The sequence below is a fragment of the Prosopis cineraria genome, unplaced genomic scaffold (genome assembly GCF_029017545.1).
Source record: "Prosopis cineraria cultivar Desert tree isolate PC_DT_omini unplaced genomic scaffold, ASM2901754v1 PC8, whole genome shotgun sequence".
Lineage (NCBI taxonomy): Eukaryota > Viridiplantae > Streptophyta > Magnoliopsida > Fabales > Fabaceae > Prosopis > Prosopis cineraria.
The window spans coordinates 2,942,905-2,970,118 of NW_026555339.1; the positions used below are offsets into that span (position 1 = coordinate 2,942,905).

The window sequence follows — 27,214 nt, forward strand, 5'->3', positions numbered from 1 at the left end:
GCCCTTATATATGAAATATTTTTTAAAAAAATTAATCTTCTAATCCTTTAAATTACTTTTAACTCAATCTTTAACTATGAATTATGGTGACTCAGTCTTTTAATTATAACTCATCTATGACTCAATTCTTTAACTTTTAAATCACTTATAAATTAGTCTCTAAACCTTTATTAATTTTTTTCATATTAACTTATATCTCACATTAATGAATAAGAAGATGATATTTTAAAATAATATATAAGTATTTTTTTATCCTTCTTATTTAATAAAAAATTTAAAAAAAATTAAAAAATAAGGATCGAGTTATAGGTAAATTAAAAGTTGAGAGACTGAATTCCAGTGAGTTATAATTGAGGGACTGAGTTGCAACGAGTCATAATTGAGGGATTGAGTTATGAATAAGTTAAAAGTTGAAGGACTAAAAAATTAATTTTTTTAATATTTTAAATTTATTTCTTTGTTGAATTAGTTCTTTTGTTTTACCTGTAAAACTGCTTCAGCAAGCAGTGCCTTACAGTCAATATATGTGTGTGTGTGTTTTAACCTAGTCTCCTGATATTATGTATATTTTAATGAACCCAATACTGTATTTTTATGAGGAAATATAATTTTAGATAGGAAAAAAAATATACTATCCCTGCTGTTTTTCTTTTAAAATTGCTAATAAGAAAATAATTTCTTGTTAAATATAATTGAATATTTGTTAATTAATGAATGACTATTTATTGAAACATGATTTACACTTATCCCTTTGCACAAGTAAATTCTTTTAAATTTTTGAATTTGTCAACTAATAAATGACTTTTTATTAAATGCCAATGGGTATTTTTAATTAATAAATGATTACTTATTAAAACATGATCTATACTTGTTCTTTCTTATAATTAAGTTCTTTCAAATTTTAAATTTATCAATCAGCAAATAATTTCTTATTAAATATAAATGAGTACTTGTTAATTAATAAATATTTACTTATTAAATATGATCTATAATTGTCTTTCTTCATAATTAAGTTCCTTCATATTCTTAAATTTATCAATTAAAAAATAACTTTTATTAATTCACAAAGCATCATTCATCAATTAAAAAAGAACGTGTAAGGGTATTATAATATTTTTTTTTGTTTAAAATTATTTTTAAATCAGTCTTTTATTCAAAAATTTTTAAACCTTATTAATATTAAATACCCTCGTATTTTTCTATTTTTATTGCAATTCTTCCTTTACCGGGAGCATTTTCTATGGCCGAGTTGACTGTGATTTTGGAATTTTCTTGGCTCCTGTCCTCACCCCTGTCTCTCTTTTTCTTCCATTTTTTTTTTTCTTTTTATTCTCTCATTCTCCACCCTCGTCTCTCTCTATCTACCTGTCTATCTCTATCTCTGACTTTACTCCCAGCCCTTAAATTTTCTCAACAGAAACCGCGTTTTTGCTGAGTCTGTTTTCCGCTATCCCTTCTCTTTTATCCTCAATACACGACCCTCCTCCTCTCCTCCCATGTGCTCTGCCATGAGCTGTTTGACCCCCGGCCTCTGAGCTTCCCCTCTTTTTCTTAATGGCTGAGAACGGCGAGGAGAAGTTATTGGCTGTGGCGCGCCACATAGCCAAGACTCTTGGCCATAATAACAACATGGCCGATGATATTCTCCAAATCTTCTCCACCTTCGATGGCAGGTTTTCCAGAGAGAATCTTTCCGACAAAGTTGCTCATGATGATCCCAGGGGCTGCGCCGCACTCGATCACACCCTCAAGTCTCTTGACCGTCGGATCTCCCAGTACGTGTCTTCCGACCACCCGATCTGGGCTGATTCTGCTGACTCCGCCGCCTTCCTTGACGCCATTGACGAGTTAATCGCTACCTTGGCCGAGTGGAGCCCGGTGGCGGCGGATAAGACCGTTAGCGCGTGCTTGGTACGCGCCGAGGATATACTCCAGCAGGCTATGTTCCGCGTCGAGGACGAGTTCAGGACTCTGATGGAACATGGTGGCGAGTCGTTTGACCTGACTCGAGCGTACGGGAATGGCGAGTCGACTGGGAACTTTTCGTTTGACTCGGAGGAGGACGAGGACCATGAAGTTGAAGGCGTTGTAGGGAACGGTGAGGATGACCAGATTCCGGTTGCGCAACCTGTGGCCGATTATGACATCGTCGTTGATGCGCTGCCATCGGCGACGATCAATGACCTTCACGAAATTGCGAAGCGCATGGTAGTTGCTGGGTTTGGGAAGGAGTGCTCGCACGTTTATAGCAGCTGCCGCAGAGAATTCTTGGAGGAGAGCTTTTCGAGGTTGGGGTTACAGAAGCTAAGCATCGAAGACGTCCACAAGATGCAGTGGCAGGACCTCGAAGACGAGATTGAAAGATGGATTAAAGCCTCCAATGTGGCTCTCAGGATACTGTTCCCCAGCGAGCGGCGACTCTGCGATCGCGTCTTTTTCGGTTTTTCTGCAGCTTCAGATCACTCTTTTATGGAGGTCTGCCGAGGATCAACTATTCAACTTCTGAATTTCGCTGATGCCGTGGCGATTGGGAGCCGATCTCCGGAGCGATTGTTCAGAATTTTAGACGTTTTCGAGACGTTGAGGGACCTAATTCCAGAATTTGAATCTTTATTCTCCGATCAGTACTGTTTATCTCTCAGAAACGAGGCACTCACAATCTGGAAGAGGCTAGGCGAAGCAATCAGAGGAATTTTTATGGAACTGGAGAATTTAATTCGTCGTGACCCGGCAAAAGCGGCTGTTCCCGGCGGTGGGCTTCATCCAATTACCCGCTACGTGATGAATTACCTCCGCGCAGCGTGCCGGTCCCGGCAGACACTGGTGCAAGTATTCGAAGACAGTGGGCTTCCATTGAAGGATTACCCCAAGCTTGACGATTCGTCCTCTTCACTATCTGTGCAAATGGCTTGGATTATGGAATTGCTAGAGAGCAATCTCGAAGCCAAGTCCAAAATCTTTAAGGACTCTGCATTGTGTTCTGTTTTCATGATGAACAACGGAAGGTACATTGTTCAGAAGGCAAAGGATAGTGAGCTGGGAACCCTATTGGGCGATGATTGGATCCGGAAACACGCTGCAAAAGTCCGACAATACCATGTAAACTATCAGAGAAACTCGTGGAACAAGATTCTGAGCTTGTTGAAGGTAGACAATGGTTCATTGGGGGGACCTAATGCTGCTTCAAAGACTATGAAAGAGAAGCTCAAATTGTTCAACACGCAGTTTGAGGAAATATGTAGGAATCAATCTACATGGTTTGTGTTTGATGAGCAATTAAGGGAAGAGATTAGAATTTCCCTGGAAAAAATATTGATGCCAGCATATGTAAACTTCATTTCAAGGTTTCGGAGTCTTCCAGAAGTGGGGAAGCAAGCTGATAAGTATATTAGGTATGGGGAGGAGGAACTTGAAGCAAAACTGAACGATTTGTTTCAGGGAAGTAGTGGATCAATGGGGAGAAGGTAAAAGCTAAAGTTACTACATGTTGTGTGTATGCATTTGGTAGTGTAAGTTAGAGTGCTAGAAGTTTTGATTTCATCAGAATCTAATCTTCAAGGATTGTGTTCTTGTTATCTGTACACTTGTATCTTTCCTGCTGAGCATAATTCTTTCCTTTCTTCATTTCCCCTATCAAATCAAGTATGATGGCTTGGAAAGTTATCTGAACTTGTCGATTTTGCTGTAAAATTAAATTACAAATTGGCGTTCTCTTTCAAATGTTCCAGACTGGAAAATTGTTTAGAGAAGGTTCACGCAGTGAGCATTCACTATTACTCCGTCCGTTTTTTATATGTAAGAAAAAAGAAAATATATCATACAATTAAAAAATTAATTAACTATAATAATTATATTTAAAAATAAAAAATTAAATTAAAATATTTTATATTAATCAACTTATTAATATAAATTATGAGGGATGATTTAAAAAATATATAATAAATATTTATTAAAATATATAATTTTATTAATATAAAAAATATATAAAAAGTAATAATTTTTTTTATAAATAGAAATAGAGTGATATTTGACTTAAACAATTTTTTCAAAGAAGTTTTCTAAAACTCGTTTTTGATTGGCGGCAAACAAGATTTGGTTTCTCATCTCTGCTTTTCTTAGTAGAAAAAGAGACAAAAGCTAGTCAAATTGAGTAGCTCGAGAAGTTCGTTCATGTAGAATATAGAGCTTTATTAAAAGTAAAGACACCAAACGCTGCCCATCTGTCCCTGCATTCCATTCTACCCCGCTTTTATGTGTGATACATATACATGGGCGCGCGACGAAAAGAACAAGGTAAAAAAAGAAAAGAAAGACAAGACGAAAAGAAGAAGATTCTCTGAATTTGCTTCCTCTGAAAATCCGAATATGAATGAATGAGCATCGAAGAATGACGAAGGATCATTCAATCGGCCCAGATTTGTCCAAATCCGAAAAAATCTTGCTGCGCCAAGACACGAGGACAAGAGAAAAGAACGAAAGACCTGTCAAATTCTGTTATTCTCTAAACCTTAACTGAATCAGTATAATCCAATCCCATATGTATTAGTCCCGCTACTCAACACGACATTCAATTTCAAAATTAAAAAAGTAGGCTAATAATTGTATCAAATTTGAGGGATAAGTTAAACGGTTTATAATTTATATAAATGCTATTTACTGTAAGTTTTATATTTTGTATTCATGCTCCATGGTTCTGTTATCTGACATAAAATCAAATGGATGTGAGTTCTCGTGCTAACATGAGGAGGGGAAAAGAAAAAAAAAAAAAAAAAGAGTCTCCGCCATTCCAGACTAGTGAAAGGTGAAAACTTTTCATAATTTCGTTTGCAATAGCTTTCTGCACATGTTTAGGCACAATACGAACAATAAACTTAGATACACTACATGAAAACATGCCATTCTGCCGATGAAGAGTAGACAGTAGACACATTCTTAGTATCTGATTTATAGTGTCACGTCTGATACTTTTTTATTTACACACTGATTGTGTCATATTTGAATATTGTTAAGCTTGAAGATAAAGATTTTTTTTCAATTTACACTTACTCACATATAATGCTTTAAATTATTAAGTAATTTGAATTCATTTGTGAATAAAACGTAAACATAACATAGCAGGAGCAGCATTGTAAAAATGGTGGAATGATATTCATTTATTTATCTCCATTATTAGTTAATTAATAAATTAATTAAACTAGTTGTTTAATCGGGCACCCACAAATAACACAAGCTTATGTATGTGACTCGTCTTACCGCGGCCAGGGCATGGACCTGATTCACAAATACAATTCGCTGCTATCACTATTATTATTCACAAACTTGGGCAGCACCTCCTCCTCCACGTATTTTGCAATATACTTGTACGCTGCTTCACTTGGATGCACACTATCCCAAAATACATACTTTGAAGCCTCCTCACATGCCGGCGTGAGCTCGTTGCACAACGGTCCTGCTTCAAAAATGCCACTTCCACAACACCCTCTCTTCGTTACCTCAAAACCTGTTTGATCAATGTCCGTGAGGCCTAATTCGCAAATATATTTATACATGATTTAAGCATGTGTAATTATGATGCATCTTACCGTATTTTTCAGGTTGATTGATGAGGTTGATCAAGGGGTTATACACGTCTACGTAAACAACTCTGCTTCCTGGAAGCATGGCTTGCGCATGAAGCAATAGCCTTTCCAATTTTTTATTGTAGAGTTCTGAGTCTATGTTCTCTTGCTCTACACATTTTCGATCCTTTAGATTCTTTAACTTTGTTGTTATCTGAAGGGGTATGCAACCGATTGGAGGAAGCCCAACGACAGCTACCTTCCTGCATCCGAGGCTGTAAAGTTCCTGAAATTTTACACAAGAAGATCTGTTATATTTAGTTTTTAGTGTCAAACCTTGTTCTTCTGTTTACTCATAAAAGAACTGGGTATTGCTCAAAGTTTGTGAAGAAAATACCTTTATGAAGATTTGAAACCTATTCTGCAGAAAATCTTGGTATTCACTTATATCAAACTCGTATTTTCTTGTGGGAAGATCATAAAAATTGAAACTGAAGTCATTAGTTCCAGCACTGATGATAACAAGAGCGCGTCCAAGTACCTTCTGACTTTCTTCTTTCCCCACAATGCGCTTAATTCTTTCTACATATTCTCTGAAGTACTCAATTTGCTTGGAAACAGGGACCACTCCAGAAGAAATCGTGGTCAAGTCATCGATTCCTGATCCGCCAGAGGCAAAGCTGACTCCGGTTAGAAGCTCAAGATCTGATAGATTTGGGTCTAGATAAGGAGGGACGAACTCCTTGATTTGTAGAAGAGAGGCAATGAAGTCAGTAACAAGTTTTCCATTGGAGAATCTACCAGTGGGTCTGTGACCAGGGAAGTCTCTGCCATACGGGGAATGGTTTCCCTTAAACAATGTCTCCAGGAAGTTGTTATTGCCTGGGTCGACTGTTGAATCCCCAAACACAAGAATGGATGAGAACTTGGGTCTCCAGGCATTGCTTGTGGCAACCAGAATGGTGAAGATGTGCACCACAATGAAGTGGGTCGTGGGGGATGCCATTGCTGAATGTTCTCTCAGCCGGTAAGCGAGGTTTTAATTTGCTTCACTTTAGTGACAGTAATTAATGTCAAGCAAAAAGTTGTACTTCCTTTCTGATAAAATTTGTGAATTGCAAGAGAACCATCTTTAAGGAACCAAAACGTGAGATAGAGGCTAAGCTAACCATTTTAGGTAACGAGAACGACATGATGGAAATTTGTGGAACTTCTCATTTATAATGATCATGCTGTTGCTTCAACAGAGTCTCCCTATCGAATTTTTGTGAGCTTTACCTAGCATCATTTAGCCAACATAAAAAGCTAGCATTATTCTGTTTTACCTGTCAAGCTTTCAATATTAGAGGATGGGTATTACAAGAAGCAAACTGAAAACCAAACGCGCAACACAATATCATCAATTATCAAACCAAGCTAAAGACAGGTATTATTTGTTGACCAAGAAAAGAGACACAGTAATTACAGAGTATGTGCATCGTGCAGACTGCAGATTATCTATCTACTAAAAAATCCGAATCACTGATGGATAAGCCTGTTGATTAATCTTGAGATTCTCATATATATATATATATATATATCTAATAATGAATAATTTCAACCCGTCAAGAGGTGGCTAGCGTTAGTTTCAACCTGTCACGAGGTGGCTAGGGTTAGTGTTAAAAGTTTTAGATAGTGAGTTTAGTGTAAACTTTTGTTAATTTAAGTATGCAGGAGTGGATAACACTGCTTTATTATGTAATCAATGAAACAAGAAAGAAGAAGAAGCTGCAAGTCAAATGGCCTAAAAATGCAGTAATGGAATTGACTTGTCGTCTTATAGGCTAAGCAGTAAGCACAGATGAGATTCTGCGAGGGCACTCTTGTGTAATTTCCTAATTGGGCTGGCCATTAATAGAGATGTGGTCTCTCTCCTATGCATCTGGTATGCTTTGAGGGCCTTTACGAGCCTGACATGTACAGTGTCTAATTTAGAGCTCCATAAGTTGCAGGCCTACCAAACAGACCATTAAAAACATCATTTATTACTGGTCCAGTATGATAAAAAAATTTTAGGCCATTGAAAGTCCAATTGAAAAGAATATATGTAAATATCTGGGGATGCTAATGTTTTTTTGGGTTTGCATTGCCGCTCTGTAATTTCATCCAGTAATGAAATTTTCCCTTCCCCACACCCCCAAAATAAAAAAACAAAAAATCCAATTGTAAAGAGTAAGTCGGAGGTGGCAAACTGTTCTCCTTTATAAGATATAAATGAAAATTAAAGGATAAATAATTTTTTAGGTTGCATTAGATTACATCTCTGAAATGAAGAGACAATAAAGTAACTAGTAAGCAGATTGTGCAAATTTGATGTAGTTGTGCCCAGGATATCTCCCATAAGGATATTTCATAAGTTTGCAGGTCCTGGAAATGCCTATTGGTCAGGGTATGGCTGGTTTATATGCTAGTTAATGTGCATATATGTATTGCCTGTAACACCACTTTTCAAAAAGGCTTCAAGGTGCCATTCAATGTCTCTAAACATCTGAGGTATGTAATAATAATCAGAAAGAGAAGGCAGTGCAATCTCATCTACTACTGTTATACTAACTCAGCTAACTCAGCTCATCAAATTAAAAGATGTGGCAAAAAGTTGAAGAAGCATTTATACACTTTGAGCTTTAAGAAAAATGCGCCGAACGATCTTTGTAATCTAATTATTATACACATAGGATCTCTGTCTGATCCACTCAATATGATTCTGCACCTTTTATTCCTTGTGTGTTAAAATGCAACATAATTAGCACTACTCCATCGCTTTCCAGCCTTGCCTTATTGAAGCCTTGGACTTTTTTCTTTTCCATACATATATACATACCATTTGATTCAGATATATGCTGATCTGGTCGCTGTAACGTACATGCAGATCATACCATTGTATCACTTCGTACAAATTTACAAGCCAATTCCCACCAAGCCCATGCATCGATAGATACAACGGACCAGAAACAAAACTATCAAAGGTCAATTTCAAAAATTTCAATTGCATGCAACGATAATCAGGCTAGCTCGTCTTGAACCCACTATGTTTGGATATTGAGGTTAGACATATGCACACATCAGCTTGATGGAAGAAAAAGCGGGTTCCATATACCACAAAGCAGCAGAAGCTGAATGCACAAAATCTAACTAGCTATTCACATTATTTGCCCTTGTGCATGATATTCAAGCATAAGAAAATCATAACGCAAAAACCATGCATTCAGGAACACAAGTTTTTAACATGAGTGGGTCCCTGAGGAAGCAAAGCCATAAGGTGGTGACCTAATAATCTGGGCCAACTATTTCATGATTTGGATGGTGCCGGAAATCATGCCTTGCTTGTTCTGCTCATTGATCACTTAGTGATCCTCATTTCACCAATTGCATTTCTGGGTCCCTTCCCACATTAATTTCATGTTCTTCCTTATCATCCATGTAACTTCTGCTTCCGATATATGAATATACACATGAATATACATACTTCACACTTGTCAATTATTAATTGATCTTTACAAAGCCATCTCACCAAAAAGTTGTGGATGAAAGTGCCTTATGTGCCTTAGGTCATCAATTGAATTATGCTGCTATAATTTGTTGCTCCATGTTTTTCACGTCTCATTCTTATAAAAAGTTTACCCTTTGTTTTTCTCGATAAAATTACTTTATTTTTTCATGTATCTAACTTTTAGTTTAATTGACTGGTCATTAAGCCGAATTTTCTACACAAATAATGTGGCCAACAATCCTTGTGTGGAGAAAATAGTTATGCTTTAAAATGTAAAAAATAAAATTAAAATTGCGATAAAAAATGAAATTGCATGTATAATATAACTTGAACTTTTAATTTGAGTTGGTCTTTAACTAATATGGTACCAGAGTTTGATCACTGTAATTCCTTGTTTTTCTAATTAAAATCATGAAGTTTAAATAATTATCCATGTGTCTTCATTTTAAATTTTTGAGCTAAACTGCTGAAGATTCATGTATGAAATTTTGTAAATTCTCTGGTGCATATTAAAATAGATTACACCGGAGCAAAATTTTTAATTTTCTATATAATGTACGCTCAGGAAAAAGAGAAAGTGACTTGTCAAAATATAGTGATCAGCTTGAAATAAAAATATAAAAGATACTTTAAATTGATACCAAATGAACATGTTGGAAAGTGTCATCATCACGTATTTTGTTAAAAAATTCGTCACATAATAATTATATCAGTGCTTTCACTTTCAAAGACGCACTAAGGAATTTTATCAAAAAAAATTACAAAATAAAATCTATCCTTTAAACTACTATCTTATGTAAGTCCCTATGCGGATCGTTCAGAGCTGTAAGTATTGCCAAAAATCTGTAAAATACATTGTTTTCACTTAATACAATGAACTTCTCATAAAAAAACAGTCACAAGATCTGTTGGGATATGGGAATCGGAACATGCTTGCGAACTAAGAAATCGTAGTTTTCATGGTTTATATCCTCGCGCTGTAAGATAATCTAATCTCAAGTTATGAGAAAAGTGAAAACTAATAATGAAGAAGCTAACTCGGATTCACGATAAAGTACTTTAATCAGTACATCCCCACGTTGGTATACAAACGTACGTATAATTTTTTTTTTCTTTTAAAAAAAAATGCAGTTACCCACGTTCATGTTGGAATGGTTAGCAAAATTGGCAATTGTATTTTGAATCAAATCTGTACTCATGGACTTCACAATGTCTTGTCTTTTAAGGTCACGCGTCAACTTTGGTATTTTGTCACTCTGAATACATTGAACCTCATTAAATTAAGAGGTAAAAGCTAGTGCGATTGGATTTGGCTCTTGTTGCCATTTGGCAATAAATAAGTTCTCTTCATGCTTTGAGCCAGCATTGCCAGCTATACATATGAATGCCAAATATTAGTATATAGTAAGTATATATATTATTGTTCTCTCTTCCTGTTCCTGGAGATGCTGGTTTTCTAGGGATCCATGAACTTCATCAGTAAAAGAACATGCACTTGATTGACGTGTATATCAAACAACCTATGGATTTTTGTGTGACTATTAAGCTGACGATATGTCATAATAAATTAATAATGCAAGAAGCAGGTCAGTTATTATTAGAACAAATTAAAATTCCTATATTTACTATACAGCACTGATTCGAAGAATCTTACTGATGTATGTATATGATAGGAAAAACCTTGTTGGGTGAATTTGACACAGAGAATTAATAAGCTGAGTTGAATTCTAAGTTTTCTCTTAAGTGTAGAGAGAGATGACGATGATGATGATGATGATTACCCATGATTGATACAGTTAATTGAGAGATTATGATGCAGTTTTGAGAAGCAATAAAATAGCGAGGGATCGGAGAAAGGAATAATAATTAAAGGCATGATAATTAAAAGGGGTTTACACCTTGGCTTTAGTGCAAAGACAGAGTAAGGTCACGTTGCTCAATAATATTGGATTAATAGTATACAGCCCTCAAAGCCCTTCTCTTTTAATTAGTGTTAATAATTAATAAATGGTCACTATAGTTGGGAATCTTATCAATGGGACTAAGCCTCGTGCGTTCCCTCAACCACCACTATCGTTAACGACACAATTAACGTACTGAGGTTTTTGATGCCATGGTCGGTGCCGGAAACCTCAGTGCCACGAAGCTTCCTTCCCTTTGTTGCACCACTTCAGTACCTGACACAACCTCTTAACATACGTGTATGTGGAATATTTTTAACACCTTCGATGCTGGTTAAATAATATGTAACTAATTTATTTCTCGCCTTCGACCCAAGAACAATATATATATATATATATATATATTTATTTATTCTTAGAAGAAATAAATGATTTTTATTATAACAATTACTTTTTTAATATTATCCCTGTTTAAAGCAATTAATTACTAGAGAAAATACAATAAAAATTTAAAATTTTATTTAAATAAAAATAAAATTAAAAATTGATTTCACTTTTAGCTGAAGTTAATAATTTAATTATCTCTTTTCTTTTTATATTAGCAAGGTCGTTAAAGTACATCATAATAGGACCAATATATATATATATATATATATGTATATATAACATTGGGAAGATGGAAAAATGTTTTCTGTAGGGATAAAGTTCATATAGTTTGATGTATGTACATTGATTAATGAAAAAATTAATTAAATCTTTATAGTTTTGACTCAGTTGTAATTCACTTTCTAAATTTTGACTTGTTATAATTCAGCTCCTAAAGCTTTGACTTGGTTGTAACTTAGTTTTAAAATTTTAATTTTTAAAATTTAGTCCCTATAGTTTCAACCACTTAAATATTGATCCCTATATCTTAAAAATAAAATTATAAAGATTAAAATTATTTTAAAATTTATTGCTAATATTTTAGATTACTAAACCCTTTTAATATTTATAAATATTATAAATATTAAAAGTTTAAAATATTTTAAATATCTATAATTTTATTTTTAAAAATATAAGGATCAATATTTAAGTTATTAAAATTATAGGGACTAAATTATAAGAGACAAAATTTATAAATTGAGTTGCAATTAAGCTAAAACTATAAGAACTGAGTTACACTGAGTCACAAATTTAGGAACTAAATTACAATTAAGTTAAAAGTACAGGGATCAAATAATTAATTTTTCCTCAACTAATTTATTGCATATTATATTCCACTGTCACATAGATAAAGCAGTGAAATGGAGAGACTACTTTAAGAATGCTAATAAGTATAGGAATTAGTAACTTAATAATCTTGATTAGATTGTATGATAAATCTGAGTTTATATATCTTATATATATATATATATATATATGTATATGTATGTATGTATAAGATAGAAGGATATATGTATGCATGCATGTCATTGATATTATTTTAATGAATGAATCTGTTTGGGGTGCGGAGAGGTGGGTAGATTTGTCTTCTGCTTTTCTGATTGCAAAGAAAAATAAAAGGAACAGATATGGGCTAACATTAAATAAACAGCTAGAAATGTTGATCGAGCGCAGTTATATCACAAATCAACAAGTACTATAACTCATAATATAAGGCCTGACATTAAATAAATGGATAGAAATATTAAGTTATATATTAGACCACAAAAGAACTTGAACTCATAATATATCACAACCCTTATAGAATAACTCCGCTGCAGAAAATCATGTTCAATTCATTCATTGCCTCTTATATGTCCATAATTGAAATATCCAGCCACTTAGTACCCGTCCATAAATGCCTAATTTCCGGTGTGAAAAAGGGACAACAAAAATAGTATACATCATTCGAAATCATGTTCTTTTTTTTTTTAATTTTAATTGAATGAATTTGACACCAACAATAATGGGGTATTTTCTCACAAACGCGTATTTTCATCCAAACTCACACGTAGTTATCTCTATCACGAATAATACTTCCATCACCTAATTCAATTTCACCCCAAAAATGGCACATCACATCATTGTAGCCCCCGTTTCCTACAATTATAAGAAACTGTTAGCCTAATTAATAGGTCCACATTTAAATTAAAAAAATGTTTACAATTATTCATGAAAAATTATATTTTAGGGCCACATCGATGAACATGATAATAGGATCAATAATTACGTTCAGTCACTAGCCAGACTGGTCCAATGAGAAATCTTTTCCACCACACACCTGCAGAATAAACACTAGTTTAAGAGAAAACTATTTTCTTAATACTTCATCAAATTTTTAATTTTATCTTTATACCTTTAAACATTTAGTTAAAAATTTATATCATAGCTTATATTTTTTAAAATTTAATTTATATTATTGAACTTTTTTGAGTGTTGATTAAATCAAGTCAAATAAAATTATATGACAGAAAAAATTCTAGTTGCAAGAAATATGTGAATTTCAAATTGAACTCTTAGATATGGTTTTAAAAGAAAAATGACAATCTAATCTCTTAAAATATCATAATTTCACTAAAGTCCTTGAAGATTTCTGTGTCAATAAATTTTAAAGTGAAAATATTATTTTATTTTTATTAAAAATAATAAATTCTAATTATAACATTTGTTTAAAAAATAATAACTTTTATTCTGTGAATCACAAGACTTGAATAAAAAATTACAACTTATTAAGTGTAATTCTTGTATTGAAATAACAAGCTCAATCACAACTTTTGCTCATGGAATAATAATTTTTGTTGTGTAAATTGTAAGAGTTGAATAAAAAAATTATAACTTATCAAGTATAATTTCTGTTATTAAAAAATAAGTTTTGAAAATAACAAGTCTTAATTGCAACTTTTGTTTAAAAATAACAACTTTTATTTAAAAAATGACAAGAATTGAACAAGAGATGATAACTTGTCAATAAGGATAAAATAATTTTTTTATTTTAAAATTTATTGGCACAAAAATCTTTGGGAACTTTAGTGAAATTATGGCATTTTAAGAAGATTATCATTTATATAATTAGGGAGATCTTATTGTCATTTTCCTTTTAAAATATATAGGCACTTGTTCAATATGATTGAAAATTAAATATGTTAACTTATAATGATTTATTGGACTTCATTTATTTAATTTTACACTGTAAGGTAAATGCACATATATATATTGATCAACAATCAAACAATAATAGGAGATTTAATTGAAATGCGAAGATTAGGATGAGCTTTAACAATGACTAATAACATATAAAATGGGAGATTTGAATTCAGTGATTGTACTTAATACATCTGAGCCATTAAAATTTAGATCAATGATTTGTATAAACTCATTCATTTATTAATTTAAAGTGAAATATGAATTCATAACTATTGATATGAATTTTAATAATTCAGGTGGTACAGGCACTGAATACTTATATTAAATACAGTCACCGAATCTAAATTCATAAAATAGGAGAATCAGGTTGCCAATATTCGCCATGTCTTACTCCTTCGGTTCTTGCATATATATCTTCAAGAAGCCATCATGTTCAGTGATTAATTCCTTGTTGTTATTTGATATTTATTTTATGTACTGTATTCATTAATAATTATGACTGCTATGAACATTTTATAAATTGTATCCTACTTCACGACACATTTAGACGCGTGTTTTCACTGTGTTTTCACGTCTTCGAGTTTGTCTTTGTTAATCGCGGTGCACTATATTAATTGGGAAAGGTTATTAATTTAATGCCTATTATTTTCTTTTGTTTTCCTTCTTTGTCCGTTTTATCATGTCAATGAACCATGAATGTGCTTCTTGCTCAGACCCCCCACATTTACTTTCAATGGCAATTTCTCTGGATCTAACATATATATTCATTTTTAATTAATAATAAACTAAGTTATCAGTTCATTGGAATTTGTGATTTGTTTCCTTCCTTTTCTATATTAAAGTAATTTTAATCTGTCTGTGTACATTATATTTATATGCTGTATGGTTATGGTTAGAAGTTAGAGCAGGAAAATGATGAACTCAAAGTACTCTACACTAATTCAAAAATCGAACTGAATCGAATGGTTGGATTAGTTGAATCGTTGACCAAAGTCATTAACAATTTGGTTTGAATTAAAAAATTATTTTCATAATTGAGTTAGATTGTAATAGAGTTGAATTAAAAACCAGAGCGATTTTTAAAAAATTAGACGGTTTTAAACATAATATGAAAAAAGATTAAAAAATTAAAGAAATTAAAAATTAAATCCTACTTAATTTTTTAATTAAGATGTTGGCAATTATAGATGGAAGTTCATTTTTAAGTATACACCTATCTAATTTAATCAAGATGCATCTATATTAGAGAAGTTATAAAAATATAATTTATAATATTATTAATTTACAATCATATTATGTCATTTTATTAACATATTGTAGATTTTTTCTTGTGCATATTTTATATATACATTTAATATTATTTATATTTAATTATTATATCACCGGTTTGTTTATTGGTCCAATCCGGTTAAATCAAATGAATCGTAAACTGTTAGCTTTTTCATTTTACTATCCAATTTGATTCTAAAAACATTGATACTCTACTTAGATTCCTAATTACGTTGTAAATGTGTTCATCTAATCTAATCAAAATTTTTTATATTACTTATCCTTGCTGAAAAGAAATCCCCTACGTTTATAATATTTAACGTATTTAGTGATTTAAAAGAAATAATAATACTCCCTCAATTCAATATCATAAGATATTTTTAATTAATTTACACTACCAATAAGTTAGTTAATAATATTTAAAATTATATATTTTTTCATATTTATACTTATTTAATTTATTGTCTCACCCATAAGAAAACCTTATTAAACACTATTAATGAAATTTATTTTTTGAATGATAATAATTAAATAGAGGGAGCATAGAATAATATGTGTGTGTGTGTGTGTGTGTGTGTGTTACACAATTACTTTTTTTTTTTTTTGGCTTCTCGCTAGAATGAAAGATACAATCGAAGTTTATTTTTGATTGTGCATATGTTTGTTATTAAAGATAAACTTATTCGAGGCATATTCGATGTCTCCTCATGATACATGATTCAAAGTTTTATTTGACATCTTGTGAGTAATTAGCACATTACATTAAACCTAATTTCATTTGTTATTTTTTAAGAAAATATAATCAATTAAACAAAATATCACTTCTTTTGTCTCAAATTATATGATACTTTAAAGCAAAATTTCACACATCAGTAAATTTCATTAAATATACTTACTAACTTTATTATTTTTAAAATAAAAATATAAATATTTAAAAATATCTGTCATTTAATATATTAAAAAGAAAGAGGGATGATAATTAAATAGAAAGAGAGAAAGAATAATATTAAAATAAATTTATTTAATAAAACTTAATAATTTTAAATAAACTTATATTTTGAAATATTGAATCTTTTCAAAAGTATTTTATAATTTAAGATGAAAGAATTATATTATATTATTTTTATTTTAAATTATAAGACACTCTTAAGGGAGATTTAACCTCTCAAAATATAAGATACTTTAAGAAAAATAAATTTTTATTAATGATACTTTTATACTATTACTCCTTTCACATGTTCTCCATCCTTAATATTTTTTGACAAATAAAATATTAAATTAATAATATTTTTAAAATTTTGTATTTTTATTTTAAAAAAATATGAGTGTAAATTATATTTAATAAGTTTTATTAATATATATAATTTTATCTTCAAAATAATTTATAATTTGAAACAGTAAGAGTATGAAGTTACTTGAGTTTTCAGGCCAAAATAATAATAATAATAATAAAAAAGTTGCACGAGTTTTTGTTTTTGAGAAGCAACACGCGAGGCGGCTTGGCTTCAAGTTGAATATAACAACTTCAAGCAACCCTGGTCCACCACCTTTGAGCGGGTCCTAGATATTACTTCATCTCAAGCGCAAAATTAATAGTATATAAAATTAAATTAAAATATATAAAATTCCAAAATTTCTATTTTATAAAACAAAAATGCCAAGGAAATGTGTAACAAATTAACACATAACATCGTTTTAGTAAATTTTTATCAATAATTACTACGTACAATTTAAAACACGAGCATTTGAGAAAAGAGAGATGATAATGTCCTCAAGGGAGAGATAAAAGCAGCAGAAATGAGAATTATATTATAAAAAACAAAACGGCATGAATTGAATTGAAAAGCACCCAATGTGATAATGGGAGGGCATTTTGGTAAATTCAAAAGAACTAATACTAATTACGACCATGATTGTAAGGTTAGAGAGTAGGGCTGTTGCTATATAAACACGCCTCATCCTTCAAAGTGCAAACCTTCTCTCCGTTCGAATTCGCATATCCTTTATCTCTTCCATCACTTTCTCCACAAAAACGTTATCGATTCCATTCAGTCCAATGGGTAACAGCTTAAGGTGCTGTCTGGCTTGCGTTCTTCCCTGCGGTGCTCTTGACTTGATCCGAATAGTCCATCTCAACGGCTTCGTTGAAGAACTCACCGGTCCCATCACTGCCGATGAAGTCCTCAAGGCCAATCCCAATCACGTCCTCACCAGACCTACCTCTCAGGGAGTCGTTCGCCGGATTCTCGTCCTCTCGCCGGACACCGAACTCAAGCGAGGCAGCATCTACTTCTTGATCCCCTCCTCCTCCGTCCCCGACAACAAGAAGACTTCTTCCTCCAAGAAGACCAAGATCATCCATAAGAAAACTGCTCCTCCTACTGATTTCTCCTCCCAAAGTGATGCGCGCCTCCCACTCTCCGCAGATATTGCCTCCTCCGAGAAGAAATCTTCCCGCCGGGATCGCCGGAGTGGCCATGCTGGAATCTGGAGGCCTCATTTAGAGAGTATCTCCGAGGACTAGCTAGTCCTTTTTTTTTTTTTTTAATTCCCACCCAAGGGGGTGGGGTTTGAGTTTGCCGGTGACGGAATCTGGCTTTCTTGGGGAACCAAAAATGGTTTCAATTATTGGAAGAGAGCGAAGAATGATGCACTCTCTTTTTTTCCCTTTTTGGCGTCCCTTTTGGAAAGAAATGTATGTGGGTTTTTGGTTTTGTGGATAAACAAAAATTTACCTTGTCAATTTTCATTTGTCTTTTGATTTTCTTTTGTTTTTGGCTGCTTATTCGATTGATACGATGCAACTGAAATTGATCAAGTTTTTATCTTTTCAGTTCTAAGGGGGGGGGGAACCACCGGAGATTCAAGATTTTGCCTTTTAAATTGCAGATTCACAACTTCAAATTGCATGCATGTGATCAAATATCATCCTCTTTGTTCGTCTTTGATCTTTGGTATGTCATGTTGTAGTAAAGACGGAGCACATATATATATATATATTAACTTTCACAGGCAACTCAAAATCTGTGTTTCACTTCAAAATCTGCACATATGTATACATGGATTTTTTTTTAATAAGTAATGTTTGACTTTGAAATATTTGTTCACCTTAAATTCTTTAGGGCTGATCCAGTTAATATATAAATGGTGCAAATGATGAAGGAGTTCAATTTGAATGTCAGATCCCATAACTTCAGACGACGAAGCCGAGTTTAAGTTCCATTAGCTTACGATCTAATCAAATGGAACATGCTTGCTGGACAAATATGTCTATACCCGAGGAATCTGGTTATTAATATTTGCTTGTGTAAATAAACTATTACTATATATGTATATAGAACTAACATTAATAAAAGGCTTAAGTAAACTTTTATCTACATTTTACGCAGTGTTTTGGTGATAATCAAGTTTGAGAACAGAATGGTCGAATAAAAAGAGAGACGCGATGTAATTATTGCATACAGCAAAAAGTAAAAAATAAGACCGAGGACGTGAGATAATAAAATAAAGTATATATTAATTGAAGGCAACAAAGGGAGGGAATTTCGGTAAGAAAAAACATATTAATTAAATGCTGTGCATAACCGTAGATTATGTCTTAGTTAAGGTTAAGGATTAAGAGTCTCCGCCCTGCGCACTTCATGTTCCACCCTTGTTTGTCTATTAAATCTTGATACATTTTTGGGTCAATTCAAAGGCTACAGGTCGTCGGCAATCGGGATTATTTAATATTAACGAAGCTAATCATAGCAGTTATTTTTAATTTACATGTATATCTAAATTTAGATTAACATAGCTTAATTACAAGATCTACACAGGCCACAGATGCATGCTGAATATGTAGTGTAATATATGACTGTATGATGTTAAGTTGGGGAAACTTTTTCTTAAACTAGGTATGTAAAAGTAAGTAACCAAGTTTAAAGAAAAGGATAATAGGATACAGTGATATTGAAGGAGCAGAAAAAGAATAAAAAAGTGAAGGAATAGCGAGCGAGAGATAAAAATAAATGGGAACAAGCTGGCAATATATATGGCGTTGTAAATAATACAAAAAAAGCTTGTTCACGTGGGATTCCGTCGTCTGCGTCCCACAATATAATTATATTGATCAGTTGTGTGCAATTAACCAGTTGAGTGCTTGGGTTAGAGTTTGGAGTATGTATATAATATGTTGATTGTTGAGATTAATGAAAGGATTAATATAAGGAAAAGAAAGGTTAAGATAATGGAGATCCCGAGGAGAGGTTTGGAGAAAGGAGATCAGGACGCTAAGATTACGCCATTAATTCACTCTCATGCATCGCCTTAACCGGGCACTTCCCCTCTATCTTCTCCTTCTCTTCGTTCACTTTGTTTCCCTCTTTTCTCCCTTCTCATTGGATCATTCTCATTCACTTTGTTGGATGAAAGTAACTAAAGAAATCTCACGTTACATAAATGAAACCAAACAACACTATCCTTTTGTTTGTATGGGGACAAAAATAGACAGCAAAAACAATTGTACAGATTTTCTTTCACCCATATATTTCAATTATAGCTAAACATCTTTCTTTCTTATTGCATGAAATTTATGGTACGTAAGTCTTGTTTTTTCTTTAATTTTAAAGATTTCACTCTATCTCTATCTCAATTTTGATTACATTTCTTTTATGCCATTATAAATATAATTTAGAGTGTAAAGAAATGTTGGGGGGAAAGAATAATATTTTGCAGCTTGCCCTTGAAGATTTGGAGCGACTGGTAGATTGATTAGAAGTTGAGGATGAAAGTGAGTAGACCCAATCTCACATGATGAGGAAGAACCTAATAAGTTGCTGGTGGTGGCAAAATATTAGTCCACCATATAAAAGGGAATCATTCTTTTTCAGGGCAATGTCTCGATCCATCAATCTATGTTATTTATTTTATCTCTTTTTTCCCCGTCACCTCCATTCATTCTTTTCCTTTATTACTCACTCGCCTATCAATAATCGAATAATATTAGTAGGTTAGACATCTTTTAAATGACATGAACTATGAGACGTCGACAAAGTGATTCCCTTCAACTTCTAAGTGCTTCTAATCTTTTTTGGGAATCGAGGCTCATAATTGTGACATGACCAAGCACATTATATCACACATCAACATTTCTATGCCCTTTTGCAGCCTTACTTTGAGATCTATAAAGTTATCATATATATATATATATATTTTTTGCAACTGGAGGATAAATTAAGATGACGGATTGTATAATAAATAATAAAAACTTATCTTCACACCATCACCTATCGCTTTAAATTAATTAGTTGCTTAAAAAATAATAAATACTTCGAGCAGTATAATCTACGATCTAAAACGAATTCTCTAACCACTACTTTTATTTCAAGCAACATATGAAATGAAAGTCAGAGTGAAACTCCTATACAGCTGTACTTCAAAATAAATAAACTAGCTAGGGTAAATAATTGTGTTGGCCTAATGCCGTGAGGTTATTATTATTAATGAAGATTCATAAATATTAAAGTATATATGTAGGCTCATCAAGGTTCAAATGTTAACCTGGATTGGGCACACATAGCTCGGCAATGGGAAACTGGCTCTAGAAAATAATAATAATAATAATAATAATAATAATAATAATAAGGAACAAGCAGGCTGTCATCCATGATCCTGATGATCCGTCCAAGCTCCTATCCGTACCATGACGAGTACTCCTTGTTGTAGAGTTGCAGCATTATCAAACCGGGTGCTGCGTGCCATTGAAGCTGATTTCGCAGGTTTAACAATGACGCATCCTCGTATTTCATGGCTGTAACTGTGCTTGCTTTTGGTTTGCTTAGCGGGTGGCATATGCAATATCTCCGACTTGAAAAGAACAGATTTATGTCTTCAGCTGGGGTGCCTAATCCTCTTACAAAATCCGTAACTCTGCATTATGCTCCCTTCCTTTTCTTCACTTTACCAACACACTCACATCCTAATTCCGACATTAATTCTTGTTCAGATCCTTAGTATATTTGCCTCCCTTAATTGGAGACCGCTTGCTTCGCTTTTTCTCCCCGACTTAACATCCAATATCTCCTTTGATCGCATGAAGCAGCAATGCATTTGCCATATCTCATCGATCGCGGTTAACTCAGGACAAATCTGCCTTTAGTTTTTTTATTTCTTAACAAACATATCTTCATTCTCGTGACCCATATTGTCAACAAATATAACTTCATTTCTTATATCTTAACATTGTGTCAAACATGTCTCATTAATTTGTAGTAAATCAGATTAATTAAGTTAGATTTGTTCTCACCTCTTAGCATAGCACTGCATAATCGATTCTTTCTAAAGAAAATCCTTCACGTGTTTTCTATTGCAGAACCTCACCGTACATATTCAAATAAATAAATAAATAAAACCTTTCATCTTGTACCTAGAAAAGAAAGCCTCCATCTACAGGGTCTCGCTCTTTTTAGGCAGATGGGTTTACAGTGATTCATTAAGATTTAGATTTCTCCCACAGGCACGAAGCTAGGAATGGTAATTGGAATGATGGACGTGATAAACCTATCATTTCTCTTCTTAGTATTTAGAATGAATTTAAGCAACATGCAAAAGGAAATAAAAACAAAAAGGTGGGGACCGAAAACAAAAGACAGAAAAGAAAAAGACCGTGGTCAAACCCCAGAAGTTTCTATTCTCTCTCTTCTCAGCCGTGTTGATTCCTCGGGGTCACGTAGTCCCCATAATCTGGTTTGCTGTTGCACCACCAGAACTGAAGTTTTTGCTCCAATGTCTAGGGAGGCAAGAATTTCTCCCACAGTTCCCAATTCTCCATCCTTCCACTTCTTCAGTTCAGACATCAGATTGGAATCTCCATGCCTTCTTCCAACCATAACAAGGTCATAAACATTGTCTATATCTTCCACCGTGGAAAGCACATCCCTCCCATCCATTACTCGCGCTTCCTTGTAAGAAATTCTTTGGTTCCGGAAGGCGCTGAGCCTAAAGTCACTCAAGGTCTGGGTATCAAGCATTTTGCTCCTTTCTGTACCAGCAGCAATCTCTGTTGAAGAAGAAAAATAAACCAGAGTTATATACACATTGGGTTGATCCAACATTCGCCTTGCCAAGGCAAGGGCTTCACGATCATCTGCTCCTCCAAAGAAGAACACGGCTACTTGATATAACGGTTCCCTGACAAAATGGTCACACCAAAAATTTGGTTGATTGCCACGATCCACAAGGACTCCAACTGAGCAAGGAGCTTTCTCTAGAACATTCTTGGTCAGGTGCTTGAAGGGAAATGATGACACTGGTTTACCACCATATATCCATTTCTTCTGAAAAGGTATGACTATAAAGGTTACTCTCTTTTCAAGTGCCATGTAGCACACATCATTGTGCATTGTTTCATATGGGGAGATGCCTTTATAGCAGCGCAGAGTAACCAAGCCTCCACGCTCATGCTCAAATTTCATAAATGCATTGAAAATTTTATCAGATTCAGTTGGATGTTGGGAAAGATTTTCACGCGGCACGTGCGCAACAAGTAGAGAGGATGCACGACCTGCAAGCTTAACAAGGTGGAGAACAGCTAAATCAATTGGGCTTTTCATGGTGGGATTGGAAGCAGCAAGGAGGTTCAGAATTGCCAAGACATTATCTGGCTTGTGAATGCAAGCAAGAATTCGCAATGGTTCATAATTGCTATGATGCAAAATTGTCCTCCTTTTATAAGCAAGAAACCTCCTGGATGGATCATAAAGGACTTTCACAGCTGGTGATACAATCCCAGTTACGAGCACAACAGAAACGATCATAATTGCATAAAATTCCTCACTCAAGGTCTGCAAATGCGAAGAAGCACTCCTGTTATTGGCATGCAAAAGACAAACCCTACAAAGTTTTGTGAATTGTGCATGAGTCGAAAGTAAATGGCTTACACTTTCTAATTTCCAGTCAATCAAGAAGGCTAGTTCAATAATGCCTTTGCAATTCATCACAAAACCAAGAGAGAGAGCATCTCGGAAAGGCATTCTACACAAAAGAAGAGGCAATAGTACTGCTACAATCTTCCCACAGAAGGCAACAAAAACTATTAAATGAATTACACCCACATTCCTCAGCTCCTTTATGGCAAAAACATCTGTTCTTAATCCACTTACGATAAAAATAATAGGCTGGAACACTACAGAAACAAAGCAGTCAATCTTGTCCACCAGTGCAGCTCCTAACGGCGGCCCGTCTGGTATAGCCAAACCTAGCACGAAAGACACAAGATACGCATGTATGCCAAGCACCTGGCCCATGAATCCACTGATCAAAAATGTCACAAGAACCCAAAAAATATAGATTTCCTTAACAGGTTCCCCCTCTGGCGTGTGTTGAATTGCCCATAATGCCGCTGGCCTTACAACAAACATGATGAATGAAATAAGAAGAGCAGTTGCAAAGAAAAATTCGAAACATACTCCTATTGACTCTGTGTGGGCTAATCTTGAGGCAAACTGCATTGCCATGACTAACCAATGGAAAACATCACAAACTAGTGAAGAAGAAGAGGCCAAGCGCCCAATCTCTGAATTGAGAATCTGGAGTTCGGCAAGAAAACAAGTTATCACTGGAAACGCTGTCATAGATGCAATTGCCACCACAAGAGGAAGCATCTCAGAAATATCATGATCCAATGGAAAATATTGACCGACGATAAAGGCAACCGTTTGAGCTAAGGTGTAAGGAATAATGAAGCCTAAAACTCCCATGGCCAAGGTCCTTTTACCTGATCTAGAAATGATGGTTGGATCTATCTTTACCCCAACTAGGAAGACGAATATCATTAAACCAAAAAACGCAAAGGTATCAAGCACACATTTTCCTTTGGGTGGGAAAACTCTCTTCGCAAATTCTGAGTTGCGCCCAAGAATTGAAGGTCCTAAAGTCAAGCCGCCCTAGTGAACAGACATCATTGAAGAAATTAGACACAAATCACTGGCATCGACTGTAAACCATGAAAAATAATTGTGTCAATTACAAGTAGTAAGGTTGCATGTTTCCAACTAAAAATAGAATATCAGATAACAGAACAACACTAGGTCATAAAAGACTTTGGTGGATGTCAGTCAGTTAGTCTTCTATAATTTTGTTAACAACTAACAAGTGCATAGAGCCGCTAGCCAGTGCTTAAGCAACTACAAGAATGAGAATACTGAGAGTACCTACCACTCTGGCTACAAGGACATTTGTAACAACTCTTACAAAATTACTTGGTTTGTAACAACTCTCACAAAATTACTTGAACCAAGTAATTTTGTGAGAGTCGTTACAAATATAGTAACTCTCTCTTTTTTTATAATTCGCTTCATCCTCTCTATCTAGCGTCTAGAAAAGCAAAAGGCGGTTCATTCCAATTGAAGAATTGTTTTTGCAGCTCCCTACTATGGTTTTACTAGTTTCTGTTTCTGATAATATTGTGTTTGCACTGAATATGTCAACAGATACTCTGTGGTCATACAGCCTGCAATGGGTCTTGAAAATCAAATTATAGGACCCAGATTGATCAACTATGATGGGTTTCCAATTACCAGACGTAAAAACCAATGGAAGACCAAAAATAAATCCTAACAGTGATTTTAACATCAACATGAAAACTAACAACAAGCAGGCCGCGAGCTTACAAGAATTTGAGAAATAATATAGGGTTGACCCAAGGGCTTGAGGAGAAAGAGAAAAAAACCAGTGAATATGGACATGAGTGAAAGCTGGATCAAAATGAGAGGGACAGAGAAGTTAAGTGGGTCATCTCCCAAAAAGAAACCCTTGGAGTTGAGAAGATTGAAGGCGTGGCAAATGTATGAATCTTCAAACTTGATGTTGGCTTGCGTTGCCGCCTGAATTGCATTCTGAACCAGCTTTACCCGTCCTCCTATGGAGGGGGGAATCGCGTGAGACTCATTGAGAGCCATTTGGGTGACGAAAAGAGCGAGAAGCAGAGGAATAGAGGAAACGTCAGAGGACTCATTTGGAGAGAATACAGAAATCACGGGCGGATGAGAGGGAGAGAGAAACAGAACAACGAGTAATGGCTTCTTTTACGATATGATTGCATGAAAATGAAAATAAGGCAAATGCTAAAATAATGGATAGATATATTTGGCCATTCTAAAATAGAAGATTTTTTTAATGGAAAAAACAATGGGACTGGTTTTAAATGTTCGGCGCTCAAAAGGTGTAAAGATTTCAAGGATCACGCCTTACAGCTTCAATATATTAAATCATTTCTTTCAAAAAAAAAATCTCAATAACTATTTATTATACAAAAATAGATGATATTCTATTCAAGGAATAACATTTTGAGATATCCAAGTTTACATGATGGGCCACAAATAAGTAATAGCACTTTATCATATTAATTTCTTGGATAACAAAATATCAACCAAGAAAAGAGGGGGGTTACTCAACATGAAATTTGATGATTGAGAGCCATGAGCTTGTTTTGTGTTTGTGTCCCATTCACAATGTTTCCATAGTCAAACTAGTGTGCTCCTTATTGATTCTACCATCATGTCATTTTTCTATGACACACTGCTAATGGGATTTTAGGTATTGGGTTTGAATTTGCTGAACGGGAATTGTCGTTAACCATAAGTTTATTGTAACATTCGAGAAAATTAAGTATGATTAGTTACTCTAATAAGTGTGATTAATGAGTTAATGAGGTGTGTATATAGGTCTAATTGATGTAATTTATTGTAGTTTCAACCTTAAAAGTAAGTTCGAATCAATGATTGGCCACCCGAGAAAGTAAATAGGAAGAAAAAGTTAAGATATGCCCTCCGTGCCACATGTCGCAATGTATGGTCAATCCACCGCAACGCACAAAGGTAAATTTTAAATTAAATGGCCTTTCTATACCATGCACTATGGTGGAGGGCTGCGTGCATCATGGCACATGGTCAAAATCTAATTTATCAGATACAATTATGTGTGCAAAAAACAGAGAAGAGGAAGGAGAAAACCTGAAAAACACGGTTAAGCTCTGCTAAGGCACAAACATTGCAGTCCTTGGGAATAGATTAAAGCTTTCCAACACCTAAGGTAAGCAATCTATGCCCTCTTCTTCACTTATGAAAGTTTGAGTTAGGGTGTGAGTTGGAAGTTGATTTTTGATCTCTAGGAGTTATAGGTCCGATTTCATCAGATAAAATAGATACAATGGGAGTTATTTTAGGTGGTTAAACCCTACTTTAATGATTTTGAATATGGTTAGTGGAGTGAAGCATTTAATGTCTGAAAATCAACGTAAATGAGGTAATTGGGAGAGTTTGATATATATTAATGATAGTTTAATGACTCATTGATAGTAATGTAAGTCAATGAAACCTAATGAATTCATTGAGTATGAATGGATAGTAATTTATGGATTGATAGAATAAAGTGGGGGGAAATTAATGTTGGAAAACTCATAAAATGGGATAATGATGATATCCTTATATTGTGCTTATAGTGTGGTTTAATTTGGCACCATTTAAACTTGTGAGAAGCTTTAGAAGTTGATATTATGAGGGGTATACCTTTGCCCTCTCAAAGGTTTAAAGTAACCGAAAAAAATCTATTTTTGTATAGTTGTATATTAATTAAGTTAATCATTGAATTTCATATGTTGAAGCTTATTTGTTGATATAATCTTTGGATGCAAATTTTGGTAAATGATAAACTTATGAATGGTTTGATAAATGAAAACCTTTTACATGCCAACCGATTGTGATTTATGAATTTATCTTGGCATGTTATTGTGAGTGAAAATTGTGATTTATAACGTGAAGCATATGAAAATGAGTATATGAGTTTATATGACAAGAATTGATCAATTTGAA

At 33.9% G+C, this 27,214-nt stretch overlaps 4 protein-coding genes across 9 annotated transcripts; 2 read left to right on the forward strand and 2 right to left on the reverse strand.

Annotated features, from left to right (window-relative positions):
- Positions 1 to 1,398: 1,398 nt before the first annotated feature.
- LOC129317196 (exocyst complex component EXO70B1-like) lies at positions 1,399 to 3,663 on the forward strand. The gene has a single exon (XM_054961564.1). It carries the CDS (start codon positions 1,555 to 1,557, stop codon positions 3,466 to 3,468), a length of 1,914 nt encoding a protein of 637 aa, XP_054817539.1. The 5' UTR covers positions 1,399 to 1,554; the 3' UTR covers positions 3,469 to 3,663.
- A 680-nt stretch (positions 3,664 to 4,343) lies between these two features.
- On the reverse strand, positions 4,344 to 6,639 carry LOC129319083 (GDSL esterase/lipase At2g30310-like). 2 transcript variants are annotated; one of them, XM_054964126.1, is made up of 4 exons: positions 5,956 to 6,639; positions 5,583 to 5,844; positions 5,254 to 5,500; positions 4,344 to 4,441 (listed from the first exon to the last, which is right to left on the reverse strand). In XM_054964126.1, exons 1-3 carry the CDS (start codon positions 6,562 to 6,564, stop codon positions 5,277 to 5,279), a joined length of 1,095 nt encoding a protein of 364 aa, XP_054820101.1. In that variant the 5' UTR covers positions 6,565 to 6,639; the 3' UTR covers positions 4,344 to 4,441; positions 5,254 to 5,276. The 2 variants fall into 2 exon arrangements, with proteins under 2 accessions (XP_054820101.1, XP_054820100.1); XM_054964125.1 differs by lacking the exon at positions 4,344 to 4,441 and having other exon boundaries at positions 5,100 to 5,500; positions 5,956 to 6,638.
- A 10,693-nt stretch (positions 6,640 to 17,332) lies between these two features.
- LOC129318950 (uncharacterized) lies at positions 17,333 to 18,108 on the forward strand. Its single transcript, XM_054963962.1, has one exon. It carries the CDS (start codon positions 17,422 to 17,424, stop codon positions 17,887 to 17,889), a length of 468 nt encoding a protein of 155 aa, XP_054819937.1. The 5' UTR covers positions 17,333 to 17,421; the 3' UTR covers positions 17,890 to 18,108.
- A 3,623-nt stretch (positions 18,109 to 21,731) lies between these two features.
- Positions 21,732 to 25,415, reverse strand: LOC129317984 (cation/H(+) antiporter 15-like). Of its 5 annotated transcripts, XM_054962443.1 has the most exons (3): positions 25,016 to 25,415; positions 23,285 to 24,289; positions 21,732 to 23,188 (listed from the first exon to the last, which is right to left on the reverse strand). In XM_054962443.1, the coding sequence occupies exons 1-3, from the start codon at positions 25,301 to 25,303 to the stop codon at positions 22,016 to 22,018; spliced, it is 2,466 nt and encodes an 821-aa protein (XP_054818418.1). In that variant the 5' UTR covers positions 25,304 to 25,415; the 3' UTR covers positions 21,732 to 22,015. The 5 variants fall into 5 exon arrangements, with proteins under 5 accessions (XP_054818418.1, XP_054818417.1, XP_054818421.1 ...); XM_054962442.1 differs by having other exon boundaries at positions 21,732 to 24,289; XM_054962446.1 differs by having other exon boundaries at positions 21,732 to 24,289; positions 25,075 to 25,210.
- Between the last annotated feature and the right edge of the window lie 1,799 nt (positions 25,416 to 27,214).